Source organism: Opisthocomus hoazin, chromosome 1 (genome assembly GCF_030867145.1).
Source record: "Opisthocomus hoazin isolate bOpiHoa1 chromosome 1, bOpiHoa1.hap1, whole genome shotgun sequence".
Taxonomy (NCBI): Eukaryota; Metazoa; Chordata; class Aves; order Opisthocomiformes; family Opisthocomidae; genus Opisthocomus; species Opisthocomus hoazin.
Genome location: NC_134414.1, coordinates 151,756,674 through 151,783,721, shown reverse-complemented (window position 1 = coordinate 151,783,721; position 27,048 = coordinate 151,756,674). Strand labels below are relative to the sequence as shown.

At 40.7% G+C, this 27,048-nt stretch overlaps 1 protein-coding gene across 1 annotated transcript in view; it reads left to right on the top strand.

The window, feature by feature from the left end:
• Window positions 1-27,048, top strand: part of VWF (von Willebrand factor) — a 145,887-nt gene that overhangs the window by 65,321 nt on the left and 53,518 nt on the right. Inside the window, exons 22-33 of the mRNA XM_075441816.1 lie at window positions 1,107-1,253; window positions 1,927-2,067; window positions 3,649-3,768; window positions 4,384-4,540; window positions 5,093-5,251; window positions 6,434-6,569; window positions 9,217-10,559; window positions 11,306-11,425; window positions 13,638-13,781; window positions 22,774-22,917; window positions 23,872-24,036; window positions 26,326-26,369. Coding sequence (XP_075297931.1) covers window positions 1,107-1,253; window positions 1,927-2,067; window positions 3,649-3,768; window positions 4,384-4,540; window positions 5,093-5,251; window positions 6,434-6,569; window positions 9,217-10,559; window positions 11,306-11,425; window positions 13,638-13,781; window positions 22,774-22,917; window positions 23,872-24,036; window positions 26,326-26,369 — 2,820 coding nt within the window. The remainder of the gene's footprint in view (window positions 1-1,106; window positions 1,254-1,926; window positions 2,068-3,648; window positions 3,769-4,383; window positions 4,541-5,092; window positions 5,252-6,433; window positions 6,570-9,216; window positions 10,560-11,305; window positions 11,426-13,637; window positions 13,782-22,773; window positions 22,918-23,871; window positions 24,037-26,325; window positions 26,370-27,048) is intronic.

The following is a 27,048-nucleotide window of genomic DNA, read 5'->3' as shown; positions in this document are numbered from 1 at the left end:
GGGTTCCTCTTTCTCCCTTGCTTTAATCATTATTTGCACTGATTGAAAGTTTTCATCTGCCTCTTCCACAATTAAGCAGTTTTCAGTTAATGCATTAGTGGTCCTTAAAGTAACAGCCAAGCCTTTATCTCCAAATGTGGTTAATAATCCTGTTAGTGTTACTATGGAAAGGGGATTATGATATGAAAGAAAGCATTTTAAATTAATCTCTGAAGTTCTTAGTAGCTGGAGGCAGTGAATTTGCAGCCAGATGGAAAGAGGCACACAGGGGAAGTGAAAGTGATGGAAAAATGAAGAGACACCAGAAGGAATCTCTCAGGATTTTCTCGTTGGTGTGGCTGGTTGGGGAAAGAAGTACTTCCTGACTTCAGAGTCAGGCTCTGGTTCTTCAGAGGCCACCGAAGCATGTCGTTCTCCCAGTTTGCATTATACGTAAACCTAGCCAGCCCTTTTGTTGCTACCTGCCTCAGGAGCACGGAATTGTTAGTTTCCTAAAAAGATGAAATAAAAATAGAACTTATTTTTTCAGTAAACCATTAACCGAATACTAAACTGGTTGTTAGCTGTTTTTAAGATAAATGGGGGTCTCAGTTATCTTAAAAGGCAATTTCAAAGTAAGTGGTTTTTCCTTCACTTCTTACTCTCACTAAACTGGTTGTTAGCTGGGTATATCCTGTCCTCTTGACCAGCCGTGCTTCTGTTCAGCAGTCATTGCTTTGTGTGTCAGCATTTGTGGTGAGCGTATGTTATATCCTGGGAGCACAAGGGGCATAGCCTCATTCAAAATTATATAAACATGATGAGACTGAAGTACCTTACTTGTATACCAATTTGGTGCAGAAGTTTTGTTTCTAAGGCAATAATTTACCCACAGGAACTTTTCAGTGTAGAGTCAAGCCTGTAATCGGTCCCTTACCCATACCTGGCTTGCAGTTTTGCAAGTGCTCCAGAGCACCTGTGTAGTGTATGGGAACTATCTGTTCTCTGGAAAACAGCATGTTTGGAAATGGCTGTTAGCATATGAGCACATGTCCCACTTGGAAGTGACCTACATGAAACAGTAATTAGAGACACTCTTGACAGGACAATGTGCTTTTCTTGTTCAGGTAAACATCAAGGTACCTCCTAAAGATGACAGTGATTTAGAAGTCATGAAGTCTGGCCGTTATTACATCATTTTACTGGGCAAAAGCATCAGTGTGACCTGGGATCTGGCAATGGGGGTCTCAGTTATCTTAAAAGGCAATTTCAAAGTAAGTGGTTTTTCCTTCACTTCTTACTCTCACTAAAGAATGGACTTACCTCTTCCCTGGGGGATAGCATTTTTTTTAATACAGACATGCAGATAGTTTTCCATGGAGTATTGGGCACGTGCTTGAAAATTAAGGGTTTTTTTTTTTTTTGTAATATCATAAGGATTGCTTAGTTTCCCCAGTAGCTCAACTGTAACTGGTAAATTCTGGGTCTCTGGAGATGAGCTATGAGTGAAAGATTGAATGCTGTGGTGCCTCAGAGTACCTATCCCTTAAGTGACTGAGATAATTTCTTCTATGTTCAAGAAGAGCAGTGTAAGGGGCCAGATTCACTAGTCATGGTGATAGGACAGTCAGCTCTGAAAATAAAATGGGACTGTAGAGGCACACTCTAAGGAGAGTCAACAGGCACCACTGGTCAGAGTTGTCGTCTTGCTTCCTGGAGTCTTTGGAGACAGACCGGTCCTACTTTCAGCTATGCAGGACGGGAAGAGGAACTAAACTTTCTCTGTGAAAGACCATGTCTATTCTAGCAAACTTGGCAAGGCCAGGGATAACTCAGTTATTGAGCCTTGTGCCATTAAAGCACTAGGCTAAAAAGACTTCTTAACAAAACTGTAAGCCAGTCTACAGATGTAAGATTTATGTATTTTGTGTTTCTTTCCCTGCAAAGGATCAAGTGTGTGGTCTGTGTGGAAATTTTGATGGGATCCAAAACAATGATTTGACCAGCAGCAATGAACATCTTGAAGTAGATCCAGTTGACTTTGGGAATTCTTGGAAAGTTAATCCGTACTGTGCTGATGTTGAAAAGGTGATTGCGAATGAACTGTGAAAACTAATTAATATGGGTTACAGTATCACTCAAGACTGGGAAAAGAGGTTTGAAAGGGTAAAAATCAATAGCAATGAACTCCTTCCCCCGTATTTTTGCCAAATAATATTATTTATTGAAATCTGATAAAAGATCAATTAACTTATTTAAGGCCCCTGCACTGCTTGGCTGCAGATGAATGTTAAAATAGCCAGTCTGTACGGTAGAGGCTGTTCGTAGAGTTTGCCAGCCCAGATGCTTGAAATCGAGGTATAACTGGAAATCTCATTTTAGACTTAATCTAAAAAAAACATCTGTAATTTTCAGACAGGGGGAGTTCAGATAAAAATTTTGTATTTCTCTATCCAAACTTCTATATCCCAAATCTTAGTCAGTCCATTTATGAACTACTGAATGCACAGATTAATTTCTTTCCGTGTGCTTCTTGTTCTTTTTTAAGGAGCATTCCATTATGATTTTCACACTGGAGAGGTTTGAGGAGGTTACCTGCTATCTGAAAAGTGTATCTGTGTTATCTATGTCCTGGTCCTGGAGATTAGATGATTTCATGAGGTACTAGTTATGTTACACATGGGAGCATACTTCCTCTCTTCCAAATACAGAGTTTTGAAAGAATGAAATTAAATACTAAATTTGTCTAGAGCTGACAAATAATTATGGCTGAAAGTATTTCCAAACCAGAAAGTGAGAAGAAACAGCTTGAAGACCGCTTGTTTGGACATCTGTATAATGAAACATTTTATTCAGATGATGCTTTTAAGGCTGAAAAATTTCTTTTGAAAATTCATCCATATTTTCAGAGAGACAGGAGAAAAAAAGTCCTTCTTTAGGTCTTTCCTTGAAGGTTTTAAATTATCAGAAAATAAAAAAAAAGCATTTTTGATCACATGAAATCTTTTGGGTTAGTTTGCTGGTTATGTGCAAGTGTGACACAGCCACAGTGTTATCTTGCTGAATGTCACATTTTTGATGTGAGTCGATTGAAGCACAGAAGAAGTTGCAATAATGAAGAGTGAGACTGCAGGGTAAGACTGAGAAGGAGCAGCTCCTCATTTCAGTGTGATAAGCACAGGACAGAACCTGAAGACCTTCTCCCATGATAAATGCCGTGTCGGTTCTTGTGTTCCTTGTTCTTAGATAAACTGAATGGGAGAGGGGGAGACTACTGAGCTGTTTCTGTTCAGCAGTGGCCGTGGGTGTTGTCTCTTGAAGACTGGCCATATTTGCGAGTCTCATGGGCCTTCTGTAGAGCTGTGAATGATCGTTTTGCAGGGTGGATGTTTGGTACAGTGGGACTTGCTGTCATCAAAATGTCTGTGTTAAAACTGCAGCGTACAAAGAAGAGCTGTCAAAAATGTAGGAGGTGACCTGCTCTACTCTGCGTTCTGTCATGGCAGGATTTGTGCCTGCCGTACAACAGGTTGCAACTTTACTCAAAGAAACAACTTCCTTTGTCGTGAAAAATGTCTAGTGCTAGTGAGTCTCTTCAATTTGAAGAGTCCTGAAGGCAAGGCGAAGGCAAGGCTAATGCAATGTGTGCTTGTCTCTTACAATATTAAGCCCAACCTGGAACAGACCTCGATGTCTCCACTGTGTAATGGAAATGTAGTGAAGCAGGTGATGGTAGAAACGTCATGCAGCATTTTGTCTGGGGATCTCTTTGAAGAATGCAAAAAACTTGTGAGTATTGTGTCATGTGTTTCACGTGCTTCAATTCTGCATGATCTGTGCTGACACTTCTTACAGCTGTGGGGAAAAGTATAATTGTGCTGACAGCACACAGGGCTGGGAGGAGGTTGACTAATTTGCATTCTCATCTCTGACCCTGTCCTGTAGCTGATCCTTCATGGGAAAATGCGGGATAACAACTACTAGAAAGCTACAGAATAACTTCTGCTTGAGGACAATTTTACTCTGAAGCCCAAAGACTGACACATAAAGTCAGGAACAAGGGTTGAGATTTGAGGGGAGGGAAAGCTGAGCTAATGTAATGCCATTCAGACTGCATTCTACCCAAGTTGCTGCACAAGAGGGTGTGGGGACAGGGCCCAAAAACATATAAAGTTACTCCATAGGGGGAATATTAAGGGGCAGTAATCTTCAGTGTCTGTAACAACTTTGAGACTGGGGCCCAATTTGAGTCCTTGCAGACATCAGCAGAAAGATCTACACTGATTTATGTGGCAATTCAACTCTTGGTGAATGGAGCAGGCAAACCATCTGAAGGTTAAATGTGTCTAGAAGGAGATGAGAGCAATCAGCAAGTGTTCTGTACCCTGTATTTCTCTCTTGTAGGTGAATCCTGAGCCCTACATAGATATTTGCATGTATGACACTTGTGCTTGTGAATCTATTGGAGACTGTGCTTGCTTCTGTGATGCTGTAGCAGCGTATGCACATATCTGTGCACAAAAAGGTGTTGCTGTTCACTGGAGATCACCAGCTATGTGCCGTAAGTACAGGGCGGATGAGGAAGAACTGGGTGAAAGCATTCAAGCTTTTAATCAGTAAGCTGTTGGCTCAGATAAACTGTTCTTATCCAGCTCTGTTTCCGCTGATGTCCAAAGAAGTTCTCTTTAATGGGACTGGGCTAGCAGCTCACGGTGACATTTCCTCTCCTTTTTCTGTTTTATGTTCATAGCCATACCTGGAAAAAACACTCTCTCAATAAGCAATAGTCCGTGGTACAAACAAATATAGCGAAAGAAATGTTTTCTGTACGTTTTCTTTTTTTTTTAATTAAAATGTAAAGTTTTTTGGCAATTAGTTTTATCAAAACCAAATATCTCTGATCTAGAGCAAGTACTTCATTATGTGAAAAAAATTTAAGAAGTGGCTTGCCCTGAATGTAGTAAAATAAATACATTGTTATTTAAAGATGGAAATATTTATTTTTCTATGCACGTAGGGTCCACTTTGTAGCAAGTTTGGTGTCATAGTTCTGAGACGCGTGGTGAATACCCTCAGGTTTCATTTTTTTTCCTCCAATTCTTTCACACCATAGCACAAAGCTGTGAGGACCTGAACAAACAAGAATTAGATTATCAATGTGAATGGCGATATAATAGCTGTGGACCTGCTTGTCCTATAACCTGCCAGCACCCTCAGCCTTTGGCGTGCCCTCTGCAGTGTGTGGAAGGATGCCATGTACACTGCCCTGCAGGTAATTCCATCTTTTGCTTTAAGCAGTTAATTACTTTTTTCTGCTCTGCTCCTGGTACTTGTAGGTATTACTGTAGAGACTTATTTTCCCCTCCCCTAAGTGTTCCTATCACACAAAAAGGGATCTTATAGTCCATAAATATTCGCAGACTGGTAAGGCTGGATATTGCAAAAGATGTAGATGTAGCAGTTAACTCCTTAAACAGCTTACTGATGCATTTTCACCACAATTCCTTACTGCATAAGGAAGAAGGTAGTTAGGCATCCTGGTTTGAGTTTGTGAAATGAGCACAGTGTATGAAGGGCATGAAGTGATGCCTAGAAGAGGAGAATGAAATGGTGCCAGCAAGAACAAGAGAGGATGAGAGTGGGGTGATAAGAAAGGAAGACAGGAGGATTAGGGGCTGAGTACCAACAGAGGTCATTGACTATGTGGTTATAGAGTGTATGAACTTGTGCTGGACGCTCATAAAATGCTCTCCTTCAGAGCAGCTACTGCACTGGGGGAAACCTGTTGGCTTGACCTGCTTAGTGCCTCCACGGCTCTGGTGCTCCTGAGAGTGCCCTGCAGGCATCCTCCTGTCAGCCTGAGCTTTCAGCTTAGCTGTTCCCATCAACTATCTCTTAGAAAGGGGAAAGGGAAAAATATGGGAAATATGAGGTGTGGAGAGACAGAAAGGGAAAGGGTGAAAGATGAGCAAGTTTCCAAAGGAGAGTGAAAACTCAGATGAATGAACTAAGGTCAGAGTGAGAAGACATGAAGTCAAAGGAAGTGGGTATTTTAAGGCCAAAGATAACTATTTGGGGCTCTGGTATCTCTTGTCAGAGTGAGGAAGGGGATACCGGGAGAAATCGATGATATATATGTAAAAAGGAAAATACCATGTTCTCCTGTCATCTTCAATGCTATGCTCTAAAGATATGTTCACCTTCTGCATGGCAGTGGCTGTTGCAGATTATATACTGGGTTAAGAACTTCCAATATCTAAATAAAGTGGTTATGAAGGAAGGAAATACTCCTCTGTGTCAAACTGGCAGTGACCATGACACTGACAGAGTATTCAGAACTTCTGAGCCCAAGTCAGGAGCCTCGTCATGTTGTTTATAGCAGGGTAAATGCAATGATTAGCATTGCAAATCATGAAAATTGACATCTTTATACTACTGTGCTATTTTGAAACAGGCAAAATACTTGATGAACTGTCCCTGGATTGTGTCAGCCCAGAAGACTGTCCCGTGTGTGCATTTGGAGATGTCAGGATCCCACATGGAAGGAGAATAGTGTTGCACGGAGATGATCCACAGCACTGTCAGTCTTGGTATGACGGGTTTATGCAGTGGAATTACATGCCTCTTGAGTAGGATGAAGGGAGAGAGATGAAGCACATGTGAATGAATAGGTTTTTGAATGTAACTTTAAATATACCACTGAAGATGAAGCTTGGAAATCATGTTTTATGTCAGTATCCCTTTGTGTACAATCTGAATCTGAGGTTTCTCAGTGACGGTTGGGATTATAGGAGGTCAGCTGAATTTAAGCAAGTGAAATTCATAAACCGCTTTCAAAAATGGCCTTTTCCCATGTGTAGGTGGCCCCAATGGCTTCATATGTTCCACTGCTTTTTGTGTAAGGTGTGATTCAACATCCATAAAGCCATCAGACTCTTTCCTTCTGCCAGTACTAAAAAAATCCTACATATAGTGCAAGATCTGAATGTGCACTCAGTCTAGAACTCGCTGAGATTACTAGCAGTTGGAATTGTGTACTATTATTGGAAAACCAGTTTCCCCAAGATTTTAAGATGATATCCTGTGGCCTGATCCTGTATGCATGTGTTTCCAAAGATGATGAAATTAATGGAAGGGTACACAATGCTGTGCCCTGTGCAGGATAAGGGCCTTAGGCTGCAATGTGGCAGAGACTGATTTGCATTCTGCATACTGCCCAATGGCGTATTACACCAAAGCCTGTAGTATCTGAAAGTTTGGCATTCTCCAGATGTCTAGACCCTTGATAGATACTTTCACTAGTCACTCATAATACTATGAATACAGGAGAGTTTTCCATCTTGTAATTTGACCATATTTAATAGAAACTGAGTTGTAAAACTGCAGCAGCTATTAGCCCAGACTAACACCTTAGCTCCAAATGCTCTGAACCTCACAGAAGTTCTGAATGGGTACGGACTTTGAATTCCTGGCCTCTTGCCGGGGCTAGTGTATGTCTGTGCTATAAACCTGGGGCGTGAGACTGTTAGGCTGATCAGTTAAATATGTTTTTTTTAACAGTATACGTGAAGAACCTTGAATTCCATTAAAAGGTCAAAAAAGAATCTTCATAAATGAGTCTCTGTTCCCTAATTTTTGTAATCCTTAATAATAATTTATCTCAAATGTTGATACACTGGCCATTGTTCACAAAAGATTTCAGAACATTAGGAAAACTTACCTCACTAGGGAAACATCCTTTTGCATAGCTGTCACCTAATTTAGATGCCTACGCCATCTGTACAAACAATAGAAAATATTGCACAAAAATGAGTTTTAGAGCAAATATCCAAAGGAAATTGGAAACTAGAAGAGGCTCGTTCATATTAGGATTCAAATAATAAATCTTGTGTTGCTATATGTTAATGCCAAAAGTAGCTGTGCGTTCTTCAATTAGGAAGACACTAAAAGCAGCTTGAAAGAATGTAATGCTTAAACTAAGACAGCTTATACTCAGGTGCCACGTGTAAAGTGAAGTCTTTTCCTGGAAAATGACACCTTTTTCCAGTATTGACTCATTCAGTTGGTACATACTGGGTTTTCTCTGGAAGTGAAAACAAGCGTTTTTTGGTCTTTGCTCTTTCATAAGCTTTTCCGATTCTGTTTGTTGGACTGCCCAGTAGGACAAGGAAACTATATTGACTGAGTCCGTAGCACCCTGTGCGTGAGTACGGTCGTGTTCTTTGCTCTAAGTGAAGCAAGGAGAATCATGCAACCAGGAATTAGAAGGGTAGAAGCGTTAAAGCCTTGCTGAAGATAGAAAGAGATGAATTATAAACTAATTCCTAAAAGGTGGAGGGTGACAGAGGTGAAAAATCTCATGGTGGTATGGAAGAATGAATAGTGGAAAAGAGAGAGATGGGCGAAAAAGAAAAATGGGAGCTGAGGTGGAAAGAGGAAGAAAAAAATGTACTAATGGATGTGAGTAGGAATGGTAAGGGAGGACAAAGAGGACTAAAAAGAGATAACAGCTATAGACGAAATGCATAATTCGATATGAGAAAAGGGACTTAAACAGAGAACATAGTAAATAAAGGGAAGATAACAAAGGAGACATAGAAGATGAAGCATGAACATGTGCCAAAGCTGTATTCAAAACAAAATGAATCGGGGAAAAAGAAAAGGAAAGGAGTGCACTTCAGAGGTAGAAAAAAGGCCGTTTGTTGTTTTCACTAAGGTTAAAACCTAGGTAAACCTAGCGTTCTCACAGATTCTGCTAAGTCGTATCAGAGCTAAAAGCGTCTTTCCTACTCGACTTTGCATTAGCTGCCTCCAATTTGCCTTATGTTTTTCTTCCTTGTGAAGCAAACCAGATCTACCAGTTCAATCCACCAGTGGCTTGTAGGTAGCCATATTCCTCAAATGCAGTGGGTTTCTAGACAGTTTTCAGACACAGATTTTACACATTCTGCCAAAAGTTGTTATAAGGAGAGCGTCCTCTGACAAACATGTCATAGTTTGTCATATGTTTCCTGGATCTAAAAAAACATACGTGGACATATAGGATTTAGCTGTACGATACCTCGTGGGGATTTGTGAGGAAATGGGGCAGGGAAAAAAGCATTCACATCATGTTTTGTTTTTATTGTGTTTTTGCGATATTTAACTGTATCTGTATGGACATTCTTTTATTATATGTGGGTGATGGGTTGTTAGAAGTCTTGATTTTTTTACAGTTAAATTTGGTGTTTCTTGTAGTCTGTGTGAAGGGAAGAACTTAACCTGCATAGCCTGTGAGCCAGTGGAGGACACCTTATCACCGACAACACCTGTTCCAGAGGAGGACATTGAACTACCAGCCAGTGAATACTCGTGCAGCAAGATGATGGACTTGGCCTTCCTGATGGATGGCTCCAATAAACTGTCAGAGGAGGACTTTGAACAGCTGAAGACTTTCATAATTGGCATGATGAAGAAACTCCACATCTCCCAAAAGAAAATCAGAGTGTCAATTCTGGTGTATAGGGCTGGCCCCACAATCTATCTTGGCCTTAAAGATATCAAAACACAGTCCCAGATGAGAAAAATTGTCCAAAGCATAAAATACACAGGTGATGAAGTAGCATCTGCTGCTGAAGTCCTTAAATACACTGTGTTTCATGTTTTTGGGAAAGCAGAAAGGACCAATGCTGCCAGAATTGCAGTGCTATTTATAGCAAGCAAGTCTCCAGGAAAACTCCGCAGCATCCTCACAGCTTTGAAGAATAAAAAAATTGCAGTAATACCTGTGGGGATTGGACCATACATTAATGTGGAGCAAATCAGGTTCATTGAAAAGCAGTCACCAGATAATAAAGCCTTCCTAATGAACAACGTGTTAGAGCTAATGGATAATAGGAATCTCCTCATTGATCATCTCTGTGAGCTGGGACCTGAAGAAAGTCCTCTGTTACAAGCTACATCCACTCCAGCAAGATCCAGTGTCCTGTTTCCCCCTTGGGGACTCACAACGCCACCACCCTTTTCAGAAAACCCCACCCCCCGCAGAAGGCTGGACATTGCTTTTATTGTGGAAGGATCTGACAATGTAGGGGAGGAAAATTTCAAAATCGTCAAGAAGTTCCTTGAAAGGGTGATCACAGAAATGAATATAGGACAGGAAGATATTCATATTACAGTCATGCAGTATTCAGAGTCTGTCACTCTGGAGTATTCCTTTAGGGAAATACAGTCAAAGGAAAGTATTATTGAGAAGGTGAGGAGCATACCTTACCAAGGAGGGAAGGCTACCAACACTGGGAATGCCCTCGATTATGTTTCCAAACACACATTTACACTAGTGAATGGGGGCAGGCAAGACGTTCCTCACTTGGTATATATGGTGTCATCCAGTCCTTCCACTGATGTTATCACACGACCTCCCAGGAGCATAAATGTTATACCCATAGGCATAACCCCTAATGCAAATATCCAAGAGCTCAGAAAGATCAGTCAGCCTAATAACCCAATTATCTTGCATAGTTATAGCACACTTATTGAAGAAGCACCTGAATTAGTGCTGCAGTCATGCTGCTCTCGTAAACTTTGGACAGAAATTCCAGGTAAAGTTGGATGTATTTTCTGTGCAATTTCCTCTTTCCTCTATCCTTTCTCCTCCATTTCCCCCTCACGTCACTGAAATTTGAAGGGTTCCCGTATCTCCTTTGGTATCTCGTTGTCCCAATGCTGAGGAAGGACCATTTGTCTTCACTGGAGGCTGAGGGTGCTGCCCCAGTTCAGCAGTACCAAGCACAGACCTGCAGCCAGCCTTCTGTAGGCTCGGAAGTCCTTGGCTCCCTCTGTCAGCAAAGTACAGTAGCTTTCAGATAGGTTGGAGGGTGACAGAAGAAAAAAGATATTCTGATCTGCCTGCCTCAAGCAAGTTAAAATTACACTTCCTCATTCTGGAAGAGATTTCATTGTTTTTGTGGTTTGGTTTTTTTTGTTGTTGTTTTTGGGGGGTGGTGTGGGGTGTACTCTGTGTTTTGGTATGGTTGTTATTGGGGTTTTGTTGTTGTTTTTTGGTTTGGTTGTTTTGTTTGTTTGTTGTTGTTTTTGTTTTAGTCACCTGAGAGTAAAATACCATTAGTAGAAAAGCAGGAGTTGAATGTATCCCACTGAATATAAAGCTCAAGGTTTTCATTAAAGGGGCATTACTTATTGTTTCAACTGGTCATTGACCTGCTTTGTTTTCCCAAAATGCAGGTATTTCTGCCCTTTCTGCTCCTAACAATGGATTAGCAGATGCTACTTCTGGTTAGAATGTGTAAATAACCTTTTTTTTTTCCCCACCCCCACCTGTCCTCAGAGCTGTGCAACAAACCAATGGATGTCATGTTTCTTCTGGATGGAAGTTCCCATATTGGAGCATCAGAGTTTGAGGAAATGAAAAACTTTATACAGGCATTTATTGAAAGAGTTGAGATCAGTATGTATCTGTCTTTTAACTCAAATGCATAAAGACGTTTTGCTTATACAGGACAAAACAGCTTCCCACTATAGTTTTTTAAATTTTCGATTTTAAATGAGTCATTCCAATCCCTCAAAAAAATTTAAGTTAGTATTGAGGAAATCGGACTAGTAAAGCTTTTGGTTGAGATGCAGTTACATTTCCTCCCAAGCCAAGCTGTTCTGGTTCGGGTGAATAAAGGGCTGACATCCAATTCCAGGTATCATGTGATGAGAAATAGCTCAGACAGCAGCTCTGATGAGCGTGTCCCTTTATACTGTACTAGACGTAAGAAGTGTGTGTGCCAAACAGGCAGAGATCCCTGTCACAGGGTGGAGATTTAGCTGAACTGTTATTCAGTGTCAGAAAAGCAAAAATACATGTTTGTTTTTGGTTCAGCAGACTTAAAAATAATGGTTCAAGTTCAGTTCTGGTTCAAGTAAGAATGGATAACTCAGAGGGGTTTTGGTTCGGGTTTGGTCCGACTGCAAGGTTTTGATCTTTGGAACTGGCATTTGTGGGTCTCACCAGCCCTTTATGGCTAACCTAGGGTGCTGGAACTGACTTTTTAAGATTCATTTCCTGACCCGTGTTGGATGACAAACACTTTTTGGGAGTGCTAGACTCACTGAGCATGCAGAGTATGTGCTGACGGGAGGTACACCTCGAGTTTGGTCGTTCGGCACAGATACTGTCAGTGCAGCCACCCTGGCAGAATCCCCTGTATCCTGCACGTACCAGAAGGGACCGTGTGGCACATGTAGTAAATTAGGACATCATGTGTCCTTGCACCAAGTGCATCCACGTGGCAGGGGATGCACAGAATCCTGTGTTTTCCCAGTAGCATTTAACAAACCTGTATTTTTTTGATCAGAATTGTACTTTTTCAATTCAGCATTAAACCGTTTCCATGGAGCAACTGCTGTTGCTGCTGGTATTTTCAACTGGGTGTTGACATGTTTGTATTATACCTGTGCTCCCAAAAGAAGCGATTACCAGCACTTGTACTAATTAGAGAGCTCGTAGAGGAGAAGTATGGCATTTCTATATGTTTAGAATAACTTGGATTTTTCAGAGATCATACATGGAAGACACTCTTTCTGAAAACTGTGTGCCTGCATGATATAGGGGAGCGTGCCAAGTGAAATAAACACAAACTAAACAACAAACCAACAGATAATTTATTTTAGCCTAGCTGTTTTCCTTATCTTTGAAGCCTGTAATAGCAAATGTTACATCACTGACAACAAGACGATAATAATGTAGCTATGAAATAACTCCTCACTAAGGCCTTGATTTTAAAATCTTTAAGATGATGGTGAAAAAACTGTAAAGTGTGGTGAGTAGACAATATTCAGATCAATATAGTGCTGCAACATTTGGGTACATGAAATCAAAATTATTATTAACTTCATAAATGTTTTACAAAGCAGCGATAAAGAATAATATGCTATATACATAAATAACTGCAGTATACGGTAGAAGTCCTTCTAAGACCAGAAAGAGAGGTACAGCTGATGATTATCAACAATGTATTGCCCAGTTCAATTCTGCAAGTCTGATATTTGTTAACTATCTATATCAACCCTCTGTTAATAATTTTATTCATACTTCTTACATAATTTTTAAGCAGAACCAGGATGTCAGAGAACAGCAGAACCTGGAATTTCTCTTCATTGCCCTGTGCAACTCATGCTCCCTGGGTGCACTGTGTCCCATGCTGCAGCCTGATGCATGTCACTCAAGTGGTGTATGACAGAGGGAAATTTGCATGAAATGTAGTCATTCAGGGAGCTTGGCCCATGAAATTCAGGGTATCAGAGTACCACTCTTGCAAAATGATGTGCCCATAAAAAAAGGTGATGCTTAGACAATTTTAAAATGGAAAAGGAAGAATATCTGGAGATCAGTAAAGTGATTTTTCTCCAATCCTGATCAAATTGATCTGAGGTAAAATACTGCATGCTGATTCCTGACAGAAAAGCAACAGTTTCCAGCAGTACTTGCGTATTTTTTCACCTGGGAATAGTTCAGTTTTGATCTTTTGATTGAAAATGCAGCTTTCACACTCTGATGGAAAATCACTGTCTAGTTGTGCTTAATGTAAAACACAACAATAATGTATCCTTTAGATTTGTTAGAAGACATTCATGCACTGCTTAAAATGTTTGTTTTCTGCTTTCTGCTTCAGGCAATACTTCAATTCAGGTGTCAGTTCTCCAGTATGCCAGGGAGAATAATCTAGAAATTTCATGGAACATGCCTCAAGAGACTGAAAAGCTTGTAGAGATGGTGCGCTCAGTTCAGCAAAGGGAGCAAGGTCCTACCAGACTAGGTGAGTGATTATGTGGCTGTTGATGTTTAAACAAGAGGGAAAAAAATCCCAGAAATGTTAAATATAGCGTGACCCCAATTACCAGTTTATATCAGTGCTCTTGTGGTAGTGTTCTGCAGTAGGATCCTCAGTGTTTTTAGTTCACTCATATCTTTTCTATATGTACATTTCTTGGTAAAGGTTCAATTTTTTCTATTAAAATGTATCCATAGGTCCTAAATCAAATTAGGATTTATCTTGGAAGGAAGAAAACCTGCTTCTTTTTAGCCTTAAAGTAATTCACAGGATTTGCATTTGTTATTTTTCAAGCAAGCAAAACATTAATTAAGAAGTGAAGAATTTGATCACTAACCTTTCAGCATCAATTAGTTGATTAGACATTTAGCAGCAGAACTGCTTATGCTGACTTCAGTAGCTGCCCTTGCCAGATGTTTGTTACTCTGTGCTGAGCCAGTGTAAATGATCTGATTGAAAAATAACTTAGCAAAACAGTAGTTATATTCTGGGTGGTTCAGGTCCCTCACCCATGTTGCCGTGCTGGTCCCACAAGGACTTGGTCTGGCACAAGGCTTGAGATGGTGCCAGGGAGCAAGGATCACCTAAGGTGGCACCTTAGCTGAAGAGTTGCTTGTGAAATGTTGTCTTCTATTCCAGACAACTGTATCCTGAAAAACATGTCCACTTTAATTTTTATGTGTTAAAACATAACACAGATTTCCCACTGGGCCTGTGGAAATTCAGTACACACACATGTATCTGTTGTAGGGTTCAGCAAAAAATGATTCTCCTACAGCATATCTGATCTTTCACCAGATACCCTGAGAATTTTGTTCTTCTGGACTGGAACCACATTTGCTCTGGCAGTCACCTAGCATTAGGGTCCTATAAGAGTTGAGGAGTACACAGATTTTTAGGGTCTTTGGCCTACTTCAGACTGTAAAGAGTTATTGGTGCAGAAGAGTGAGAAATAAAACCTGACTTCCATAGTTCGCAGGAGGATTAGCTATGATTGCTTTCTCAGCCTGGAGAAATAAAAATACCAGATGGCTGATGAGACTTCTATAGGCTCGTTGTGGGATAAATTGTTACGTACAAATAGATAAGTTTCATGAAGCCTTCCATGTAATGTGTATAGTAAGCCACACTGAACTACAGGATAAACAGAGAAAACACGGCCTTTGGGAAATGAAATGGGAGAGGCAGCCACATGACATACTCGTTAGTGATTTGTTTATGTCTCATTGGAAAACGCTCAGAGACCACGACGAAGGATGTGGTATAATGAACCAAAATGGGATAGAGTAGAAGTAGTTCCTCCCAAATGAAGTAATGAAAATAAGTCACTGTGGTCCTGTCCTGCACCTTGTAATGTGTGTGAATTCGGCTGACACTATAGGAGACTCGGCATCCGTGGGAAACGCGTGTCACTCATGTCATTCTGTCTGTGCTCAGGCCTCTGGAAACACAGAGGCTGCTTAAAAAGTCTAGATGGCTCAGTCTGAATGTTGCAGTTCCCTAGGTAGCTTTTACAATTGTTTTCTAGCCTATGGAGGGCCTGATCAGGATTTGCCTATCAAAAATATCATTACTATCAGACCAGGGCTGTTTCTTCTTATTCGTGCTACCCTATGGTAGAAACATCTTTGCTGATCCAAATCATCCTATTTTGGTCAAAAAAGCTGTATGTGTAGAGAGCAATGCTAGGCTCTGTTGCCATCACTGCAAAAGTCTTACTGCAGCAAGCATTGCCTCTTCTGTTTCATTTAGCCATAAGGAAACTCCAGGAGAGAGATACATTGTATTACTCAGAAATAAAAAAATAATAAATAGAGTATTTGAGGGCATAGGCAGAACAAAAAAGAGCAGCCTATACCACAAAGCTTTCCCATGCTTGAGCCAAAATCTGCCTGATGTTATCTTATTGCATAAGTAACCTACTGAGAATAAGCTCTGGAGATATTCAGACATCATGAAATTGTACACAACTTCACATAAGAAATAACTGAAAATAAAGAAAACTAACTGCAAGCAAGAGTCGACTGCATAAGCCTTCATTCAGCTGAAAGAGTGATCTATGCAAGAGAACCGGGAATCACATAAACATGCCTCTGTTCAGCATTTGTGGATATTTAGGAGAGTCATAGGGAGCACACTGAGCAATCCTTACAGTACATACCGCTTAACACTTTATAAAAACATGATTTTGCTTGCTTATACCTTTACTAAAAGTAGCTCGTTCAGGCTGATGTTTTCCACGCCCACTGCCTGCCTCAGACTCAAAATTTGGAGGAAGTATGATCTGTGTGGCTCAGCTCTATTGAAAGCATTGTCAGAAAATAAAATTTTGTGGTCCTCCTCTTTTAAGAAAAAAATCTTAAATATATTTACTGAAACTTTCTATAGTTATTAACATATTTGAATAACGGCATTTAGCTTTGCCTGTCATGATTAAGAAAGTATAAATGTTTCCTTTCTAACCACCGCCTGTGGTTTAGGAAGCAAAGGCCCACCACAGCACTTTATTCAGATCTCTGCCCTGAGTGACGCAGTCTATGCAGAATTTTCAAAATCTTGCCCCCCATCACCCACCCAAGGCCGTGGTTTTGCCAGCAGCTGCCCTGGTCCAAGGGCTGCCATCCACTGAAAGACAGAGGTCTTCCTCACTTTCTCCCCTGCTTCTGTTTCTGAATTGGTGGTGTCAGCTCTTTTCTGAAGCCAGCTTTGGGTTTCTACTAGTCCCTTTCCTGAGCTATTTTAATTCACTGTCCTGACAAGTTTTTTTTGTTTATTTCCTTGGTTTTTTTAGTTAATTTATTATGAGGTTTGTGCATTCAGTGTGGTCCTGGTGGAGCCTGGGATCGTCACAACCCCTTGGTGGTAAGAGAAATGGAGGATTTGTGCCCTGCAGATCCAGGAAAGCAGAGGGTAGGGTTTGGGACATCATAGCCTGCCCCTTTCAGTGCTGGTGGGCTGTTGGACTGAGAGAACTGTGCTGTTCGTAAAGAGTTGAGCCATTCTGTTATTTGGCACATATTAATGCCAGAATATCAATGTGCTAAGAACTGACTATTTAAAGCTTTGATCTGTGGGATCAGTTTACAATAGCTAATTTGTTTCAAAATTGAAATTATCTGCTATTTGCAGTTAAAAAAACCCAATTCAATGTCAAGTCAAGACCGTGAATTAAGCTATAAAGACCAGCTTCAGGATTATCATCATGGAGGGTGTTCCTGATTAGAAAAGTGCTGGATTAAATAGATGCAATCTGGACTACCTACAGTCCAGATATTGTTGGCTTTTTCTATACCTCTTCAAGTGCTGAGGAACAATTTCTTTTTTGCTTCTTTCCCAGGCTGCTCTCAGTACTTGTGGGTGATTAAGACCTCTTCTAGTACTTTTTCTTTTTTGGTCGAGATGTTGCAGAAGTGTTAGCAAAACCACTGAGGCCACTTAAGGCAGTGATTCACAAGTTCCCAGCAGGAACCTCCGCCGAACTGGAATCCCTTGTCTGTCACAACTCCACAGACCCTCACTGGGGCTTTACGTTTTGTTCCTCATTTCAGACAAAATTAAAGAAAATAATTGTAAAGGTTGCTTTTAAGCAGTTTCTGCTTTCCCTGAGGCACCCACCAAACCATTAAATGTCCGTCTATTGGTTTATTTTCCTCCAGATTGGCTTATTCTGTGTTGAATCTTGTTTTTAATTTCTTGGATGTATTTCAAGCATTTCTAGGGCACCTTGTGTTCTTTCAGTTCATTCCATGATGTTCGTAATTGCTCCCAATCTAATATCTGTGATTCAGATTAGCATGCCTTTTTACACATTTTTCCTCCTTTATCCAAATCATTAATGAAATTATTCAATAAGGCAGAACCTAGTGTAATTCCCTGTAGACTTCCAGTAAACACCTCCAACCCTACTCAACAGATTGTGTTTTGTCCTTAAAGCTTGTTTATGTCCATTTAATCGGCTTTCAGGCCTTGCAGGAACTGCTACATAAACCATTCTAAATTATTACTTCAGAATATGAGTCCGACTTGAATGTGCATCAGGTGATTTAAAAAAAAACACAACACATTGCTCAGCTGATTGGCCCTTATTGAGTAGTCTTGTTTGAGGCAACCAGAAAAAGGTTCTTACAAAGCCTTTTCTGACTGTCAGAAGTTCAGCATCAAATATTCATGGTCTTAGCTGAGAGAAGATGACCGTGCAGTGATGCCATCCCTTCTCCATTTCCCCCCCCATCTTTGTAGGATGTCTTCTGTTGTTTTTTCTTTATGATTATGCCAAACGTGACTTTTGTTTTGTACTCCACAGTGTAGTCAGGAGTGTATCAGCACTGAAAGATGGGGAGGAGATGTTGGTGCTGTGGTGGCAGCCTTTGGAATGACCGACCCACCTTTTCTAAAGCAGCCCACATAGATCGATGGGGTTTTGCTTTGTCTTTTTATTTATTTGTGTTTTTTCTCTGGACGTGTCCAATGACTAACAGTCATGCTCTGCTGACTGAGCTGAAAGGCTGCTGGGGGCTCAGTGCTTCTGCAAGCTCCTTTTTGTTCAGTTATCCAGATAAAAGTTTAGATGGTCAAATTTGGGAAGGGGAGATGTGTGCATGTGTGAAATTAATTGTGGCCATTATGCCTGTCAGGACCAGCATAAGTGTAACGTGTTAGGAGGCAGCAGGAGAAGAGGGGGCAGGAGGTCAGAGACAGATGACCTAACACGCATACCCCATCGCATCCACTGCCTTTGGGAACAGCTTTTTTTTTTTTATTGTGTGTCATGCTGCTCTCAGCTCTGCTGTTCTCCTGTATGTGATGGAGGCTTTTGGCTTCGAGACTGCCTTCTTGATTTCTCATGGGTTGTATGTCTAATGCCTAAAATACATGTGGGCATAGAAGTCATTCTGCTTCCAAAGCCCATTTGTAGCCTTTTTTTTTTTTTCAATAGCACATTATGCATGTGAGAAACAGAAACCATTTGTAACAGTAATACATGAGATTAACATAATTTACTCCTATGTTCAGTGTGTGGGAATGTGTTGGCTGCTAGTCCAGGCTTAGGGTCACGTGCACACAAGGAGAAAATCCTTAAAAACCTGTAACCCTTAAAGCCCGTAGCAAACCTCCCATTCACCTCACTGGGGCTTACATGATACCCCTTGTCAATGCTAGAAAATAATGTTTTGGCCACTGCCAGGTTTTCTTTAAAGACAAAAAAAAGGTTTTGTTTTTATTTTATTGAGGAGAATTTAGGGTATTTTCTATTAGTACTTTGATTTTTCTCTAAGGTCCATCACTGAAATAAATAGCTGATGGTGTGGTCCCGTGCAGCTAACTGGGTTGAAGGGCTAGCTGCAGCAGAAAGGCTCGGCCTCGGCCCCGGACACCTCAGCGCTGCACGCTTGCATTGCCTGCCTGCTGCGGGAAGGGGCACGCGTTGGGCTGTCGGCCAGCTGAGGGAAGCACTAGAATGCCTGGAAACGATGCACTTGTTTTGGAGCGGTTATTTTTGAGGCAGGGTGAGCTGGCTGAGGCAGCCGGCCGGGTGGGCAGCAGCACGGGGAAGGCATGCCCAGCTGGGGGTCCTGGGGGAGCCGACCCTTCCTTCTGCCAGCAGCTTGCTACGGCACTAACGCAGCCAGAGATGCGCTTGCGACGTGTGTGGGTATTTCAGAGCAAGCTGTAGTGGTGCCAGCAGCAGCAGTGACCCAGATGTCAGCCACCGAGGGCGAGTACAAGACCCAAGGTGGTCTCCTGAGAGCTGAAGCCCGTATGGCTCAGACCTGGTCATTTTAAAGCTAATTTAATTATGTTCAAGATGCTGTGTGCTCTCCTTCCAGTCTTAGGATAGCTTTCTGTGTGGTAAGATTTATTTCAGTGTAAACATTTAAAATTTCCTTTACTGGTATGAAAATGGCAGATTGCTGTTACGTTGCAGTCTAGTAGTAAGAAAATGCTCAAGTTGGTTATTTTATTAGCAGTCAATATTTTTTATTATGGCCCCTGAGGAGTTTGTTATTACCCTCCCTGGTGAGATGTAGAGACAAACAACTGAGAGGTGACAGCTTCCAGCTTGGGATGGTGACTTTCTGAATCTCTCTAGCAGGACAAAAGTGTTCATTTGATCGTGTCTTCAGACACCTGGCTCTCTTCTCTAGGGCTGGCTTCAAAATAAGGGGAGAAATCCAAAGAGTTTTTAGGACACTAGAACAAATTTTCCATGCATTAAATTGAGTGATTGTTTTGGGGGGACTTTGAAATAGTCCCTGGTCCTGTTACAAAGGAACTTGATTTCTTTATTAGAAATTATTAAAATAATGGTTTCTCCAGTTTGCAATATGTATGGAAGTTTCTAAAGTTTTCAGAATTAGTGGGAGCAAGAAAAATGGAGCTGGAGCAGCTGGTGACCACACCAACCACACAAAAGTCAAGGGGTCATTGAGGAAAGGCAGACACAGAAATTCCAAGTACTGTTCACAGATGAGTGAAAAATCGTTCGTGAGCCTTGCTGTCCAAAAGTTCAACCTAAAGTATTTGAAAGTTAAAAGCTGAAATACTTTTCTAGTAATTATTTATAGGACAAAAGGGGAATGAGTCAATTTTCTGGCACACTGACCATCCTGAAGCAATCTCAGGGACTGGAATATAGTCATATTAATTTTCTGTATCGTGTTTTATCCCTTAGTTGTTTATAGATAACATGCCATTCTGCACCTAACATCTACCTCTACAGACATACAGAGTAACAACTGGAAAACAAAACCATTTGTAGCAATGATTATGAGACAGCTGTAGAGGACGTGAGTTAATACCTGGGGTTAGTTAATTTTTCTGGTCAGGAATAGTAATTTGTGAAATGGAATTGCCATCACCCAACTAATAAGGATTTAAAATATGCTTTGTTGCAAGTAGAAAAACATTTAAAATTTTGAGATTTTTCACTGAACAGAAACTCTAAAGTGTTTTCATTTAGTTTGTAAAATATAATTCAGAATTAAAGTGGAAATGAAAATCAGATTATAAGAACAGAATGAAACTACACAGTTGGAAGAACTAAATAAAAGTTAATTGTTACATAGCAAGAAGCAAAAGAGAAACATCCCATCTTGTTCTTAAATGCTGTTGAAAGGTTTCTGTTGATTTTTATTTTTATTTTTTTTTCCTTCTGATCATAATTGACATTTCCAAAAAGCATTTGATTTAAACAAACATGCATCTTTCTATTTGAAAACTGTTGCTTGGAAAAGTATGTGACGCTCTCTAGGCAGGAGATGGCTAGTGGAGGTAACGGCGCGTGATAGATGGAAGCTTCTAGGAAGAGAAGCTGAGGAGGACCCTGTTCCTGTGGTGGGTCTGGCAGGGCCTGGTGGGACTCAGTTCTTCGCTTCAGTTGTGGGCATCTCTGCGGAGAGGTGACACATGAAGCTGAGGCTGAGGTTCTCGGGAGGAAATAATGATCATGGGCTACCCAGGGAAGAAGAGGTGTCTGGATAAGGTGGGAAGGGGATACAAAGCTGTCAGTCAGGGACCGTAAGGTGTGAGACAACAGGAAAGGATGGGGAAAGCAACAGTATTTGAGAAGGGAATGTCACCTCCAAACCAGGACTGTGGCAAAGGAGACATTTGGGCTTTTACCAGATACCTGTTCTAGACTAGATTCTTCCAAGGAATAAATTCTTCCTGAAAGGCTGATTAAAGCCTTGTAGAATATCCAGTTGCTGTAGCAATGTTATCAACAATCAGTGTGCTGAGTGAGCTTCGTAGAGGTTGTCCATGCTTGCAGCAGCTTGGGAAAAGGGTCTTTGCTTCTACCAGTGAAAAGGGGTGAGTGACATGATGAAAGAAGAGATGGAGCACAAAATGTTCAGGTGTGCTAAGATATTTTGGTGGTGTGCTGGTGAATTACCTGCGATGTGACTTCCAGCGTTTTACAAATGTGGTTGTTATTTAAAACTGGTCAGTGAATTCCTCACGCAAACATATTTGTGCTCCACAGTTCTTGCAGATTACTCAGAGGAACTAGTTTTTCAGGTATTTAGTATTCACCATTCACTATTTGCCCTGAATGTCACATCAGTCACACGGTATCATTCCTGCTTCCTGACCTGATAACTTCCAAGCCCAAAGGAGCTTTTAAGAAAGCCCCATATCATCATTCCCAGTATAAATATTTGTGCAAACACATATCTAAATACAAGTAATAGCAAAATGCTTTCTTGATGAGGTCATGATTTTGAACAAAAATTTGCCTGAGTGTTCACAGATGTTAAATGAAAGGGCAGCAGCTACCTGTTTAAACCAGTTTGTGACCCGAGCTAAGGCAGAATTTTTTTGTGTCTTGTGTGGTGAGTTTTTTTTTGCTTTATTTTGTTGTTTTTTTTTTTTTTTTTTTTAAATATGGATCACCCAGGTATATTATGGGTTAGTCCGAGTCTAGATTTCGGAGATGTTGCTGATTTTAGTGAGGCAAGCTACACTTTTCATACCCGTGGAGAAAGCTGACCAAGTTAAGGAAGGACTAGATCTTCTCTGGGAGCAGAGCAACTTGTGTGTGTGATTCAGTGGTGTGAAGTTTTAGATCAGGTAGCCACTGGATGTCACTGTTGTTCTGCAATTGGGAGATAATTACATCTTCTACGTTGCCTTCTTTCCTTTTGTGTAGAGCAATAGTAACACTTTCAAAAAAAGGTAACTACTAAAGTGAGGACCATAACTTTATCCTCATGGCTAAGGAAAGGCAGTAAAATTCCCATTACTTCAGAGACTGAGAGGCTAAAGGTGGTCCTTCTGTGTTGGGAGGTATTAGTAGTACTGGTAGGTTCTTAATAGCTGAGATCTTTCATGTGGCAGCAATAAAGCAGACATGAAAAGTACTTTAAGAAGAAGTATTTTCCAGTACTGTATAAACTACTAATATGAAGTAAGATTTAGTTTTATAGCTCCCCATAAGTCTTCTATAATATCTTTCATTTATCTCTTAATTTCTTAGGAAAAGCCATTGATTTTGTAGTTCAGAATGCAATGTCGGAATCCCACGGAGGGAGGCCCAGCGCATCAAAGGTCGCGATAGTCATCGTGTCGGGGAGATCAGAAGACACTGTGGAGGCTGCTGCACTTTCTGCAAGAGTGAACAGTGAGTCTCGTTTCGCCGTCACTATTTTTAAGCAGAGTTGTTGCTTTGTAAGTAATGCACTAGAACAAAGGATGAGAAATTAAAGCACTGGTGTGTTCGTAGAAGTTCACTGACATGGACTTACTGTGTGTAAAGTTTTGGTAAGAAACAGGCCTGAACAAAACCTGCCTGATGAAGGTGCCTTTGAATTACTGGTAAATTCAGGACCAATCTGCAATTTAAGCTAACAGCTTCCATAAGCTTCACAAATTTGTGGCATTTAATTTTCCCAGTTTCTGTGTATAGCCAGGGATGACAGAAAAGTGATCTGATGTTAGAAGTTCAGTACTGTTGCAGTCTTGAAAGATTCACTGTAATAATAATAGAGACAGGATTTGGTCAGATTCTGCACTGACCTATACAAGAACATGCTTTTGGTATCAATGTGTGCTGCATGATGTTTTTCAGGTTTTCTGGCTGTAATCTCTGTACCTCAGCTTCCTGAGGTATTCAGCTGAGGAACAGTGAATTCCTTTGTAGGTTGCTTTGAAAGCTAATGAATAAGGCATGTACTGAATAACAACTATTATTTTTTAATAAAATGCCTTGAAAATAATCCAATTAACATGTAACTGAAGAAAGAAAACAACATATTGAGATTTTTTACATTCGAAAAAAAGTGAAGATGTTGTTATTAAGTCTGCAGCTGTGTTTTGTTGACCATGCATGATCTTACTATGCTTGGGACTAATAGATCTCTTCTTAGCTAACACTGTGATTAGAGCATCACCATCTCTGTCCTTAATTGCCTTTAGCCTATGTGGAGGAACTGATGCAGTTAAAACTTAAAAATTAACTGTTGGAAAAAACTTTTCACAGTCTTTTTTTTTAAGAAGCAAATGAAGAAAATACAACAGCAAAGACCTCCTTCTCCTGTGCACTGTGCTTTTAAAACCCTTTATTCTCTTTTCCTAGGGGTATCCCTGTTTCCAATTGGAGTTGGGGACAGATATGATGAAGAGCAACTAAGGACTTTGACTGGGCCATCAGCTGCTAACAGAATTATGAAGCTTCAGAATTTTGAAGACTTATCCACTATGATCACGTTGAATAGTGAATTTATCAAAAAAGTGTGCATGGGTAAGTCCAATATAATTGTAGCCTTGTAGCTGGAGCAAAACCCCAAAACTGAAATGCCGAAACCAGAATGATTTTGCTTGATTTGAGCAGTCAGCCCAATGCTTGTTTGTTAGTGTTTCAATCATCACAAATGCTAACCTAGACCACCACCATCACTTAGGTGTAAAACAAAATCTGAGCCCTTTCAGCGTGTAGCCGACAGCTATTCTAATTAACCAACTTGCAGCAACTGCTGTCGAGCTATGAACTTATTAATAATCACGGCTCATCATTAACTGAAGGACACTAGGAAAGCTCAAGCTGTCGTGAATGAATGGGGGGCACGCTTCAGAAATGGTACAAGTTAGTTATGAGTAAAGATTTCAAATTACTTATTTTTCTGCACAGACTTAAGCGTTGTTACATGTATGTCTACACAGAATTCAGCCAAAGGGTAAGAAAAAAAAAAGAAAAAGAACAAATTAACTTTTCCAGGAAAACAAATACCGGAAAAAAAAGTGTAAAATATTTTAAACAAGCAATCATTTATTTATAGCTAGCAATACCCCCCATCTAATGAAACTTACTTCAGCTCTGGTCAGTATTTTACTTCTTTTCCCTCCATGGTTTTTGTGTACATGGATATTTATTACTCATGGTTTTTTTATTTCTATTACAATAGCACCTATGTATTCTCTATGCAAACCACTGTCTCATTGTGTTAGTCATTGTGTAGGTTTTTACCAGCTTTACTAGGGCTTAGTTACGTCTCCATTCAGAGAAGTGGACTTTTTTTGTAGAGCCAAGTACCACTAAGAATGAGGAAGTTGCAAAGTGTGCACAGTCCAGCTTAGAGATATCCGATCGGTCTCCACTGGGATCACTTCTGGCATTTTAAAATCTCTCCAGAGCATCAAACAGCTGCCATTTTCTAGATTTAAACAGCTGCCATTTTCTTTCTTTTCTTCTAAAATAAGCTTTTAAAGATGCATTTCCTCTCCTCACACTGCAAAATATGCGATTTTCTTGCCCTAAATTACATTGATTGAAGATATAGGATGGGGAGCAGGAATTTAAAACCAGTAACTATTTTCTTCCTGCAATCTGTGCTGTAAGCTATTGGTGCTAGAGGTGAAAGCTTTGCATTTTTAGGAAAGCTTTTTCAACAGCACAAAACATATGCTCAAAACCTTGAATGACAGGTGGCTTATATTAGACACCTAAATCTGAAAAGTTTACCCTCTCCCTTTTGCTGATGGTAAAGCCTTTGCTATGGGGTGGGAAACTATCTTCTTCTGTTTTTTTTGTTTTGTTTTGTTTTTTTTTGGGGGGGGGGAGTTATGTTCTGTTTTGTTTTGTTAAAGTTTCCTACGATCTGCAAAATATAATTTTCCCCTCCAGACTCATACAGTTGGACTTCTTGTATGGAAGGACTCTTACTTTATGTATGGAAGTGTACCAAAAATAATACTGTTAAAAAGGTTTAAAAGATTTCCTAAATGCTTTCAAAATACATTACTTGTTCTGGAAAAGACAGAGCATAGAGCATATACATACTAGCATAATGCGTGCTTATCATATTGTCATACCATAGTACTTACATGAAATTACTTTCCATATATCTTTAGGTGTGTTAGGAGAGCACATACCCACAGAAACTGCATTTCAGTGTGTGCCTTGTGACCATCTAACTGGTTATATAAAAAACTGCCCATCACAGTAATGCCTGAATATGTTGAAACAGAAATTGAGTATTCTTATTGCAGCTATTTCCATACTTGCACTAGTTGCTGAGAAATCTTATCTGGGGCTTACTCACTGTATTTTTCTTTCTGCATTTAATAAATGTGTGTGTGCATGGCTGTGTAAATTCCCATTACCTACTGATTACCAGAAATATTCTCAATTCATCACAAGATTCAGAAGTAAGGCTGGACCCTGCTTCAGAGCTAAAGCCATGATCTTCTTTTAAGTACCACCTGGGCAGAGCTGGCTGTCAGTAAAAGCCGTCCTGTAGAATCAGACCCTACTTACTGCTCACAGGGTATTTTGGGACCAATGTTATTGCAGAAGTCAGGTCATGCAAGCAGTAACAAACTATGCATTCTTTGACTTACCTTTCTACATTTTGGACAAATGCCTGCAGTTTTCAGGTAGGGATTCTCACATTCCAACACAAAAAAAAAAAACCCCTTTTTACAGCCCAAGTCATATTTTTAAGTAAGCAATCTCTATTAAAAGTAAGCAGCCTCTACTTAAAAGGCTGGATAAGGGAGTGCGATGGCTAAAAGATGTCTGTTTCTCTTTCAGACCCTGTCAGAGAATGTATAGATGAGGATGGAAACAAAAAGAAAGTAAGTGTATTGCGTGGGTCATCCATCTGGCTTTCAAGTTACGAATTTCATGCAGGACCATGAATACCTTCACAGATAATCACAAAATCACAGAATGTTCGGGGTTGGAAGGGACCTCTGTGGGTCACCCAGTCCAACCCCCTGCCCAAGCAGGGTCACCTACAGCAGGCTGCACAGGACCTTGTCCAGGTGGGTCTTGAATATCTCCAGAGAAGGAGACTCCACAACCTCCCTGGGCAGCCTGTGCCAGGGCTCCGTCACCCTCAGAGGGAAGAAGTTCTTCCTCATGTTCAGACGGAACTTCCTCTGCTTCAGTTTGTGCCCATTGCCCCTTGTCCTGTTGCTGGGCACCACTGAAAAAAGTCTGGCCCCATCCTCTTGACACCCACCCTTCAGATATTTATAAGCATTTATTAGGTCCCCTCTCAGCCTTCTCTTCTTCAGGCTGAGCAAGCCCAGCTCCCTCAGCCTCTCCTCGTAGGGGAGATGTTCCAGTCCCCTCACCATCCTGGTAGCCGTCTGCTGGACTCTGTCCAGTAGCTCCTCATCTTTCTTGAAGTGAGGAGCCCAGAGCTGGACACAGTACTCCAGGTGGGGCCTCACTAGGGCAGAGTAGAGGGGAAGGAGAACCTCCCTCGACCTGCTGGCCACACACCTCCTAATGCATCCCAGGATCCCA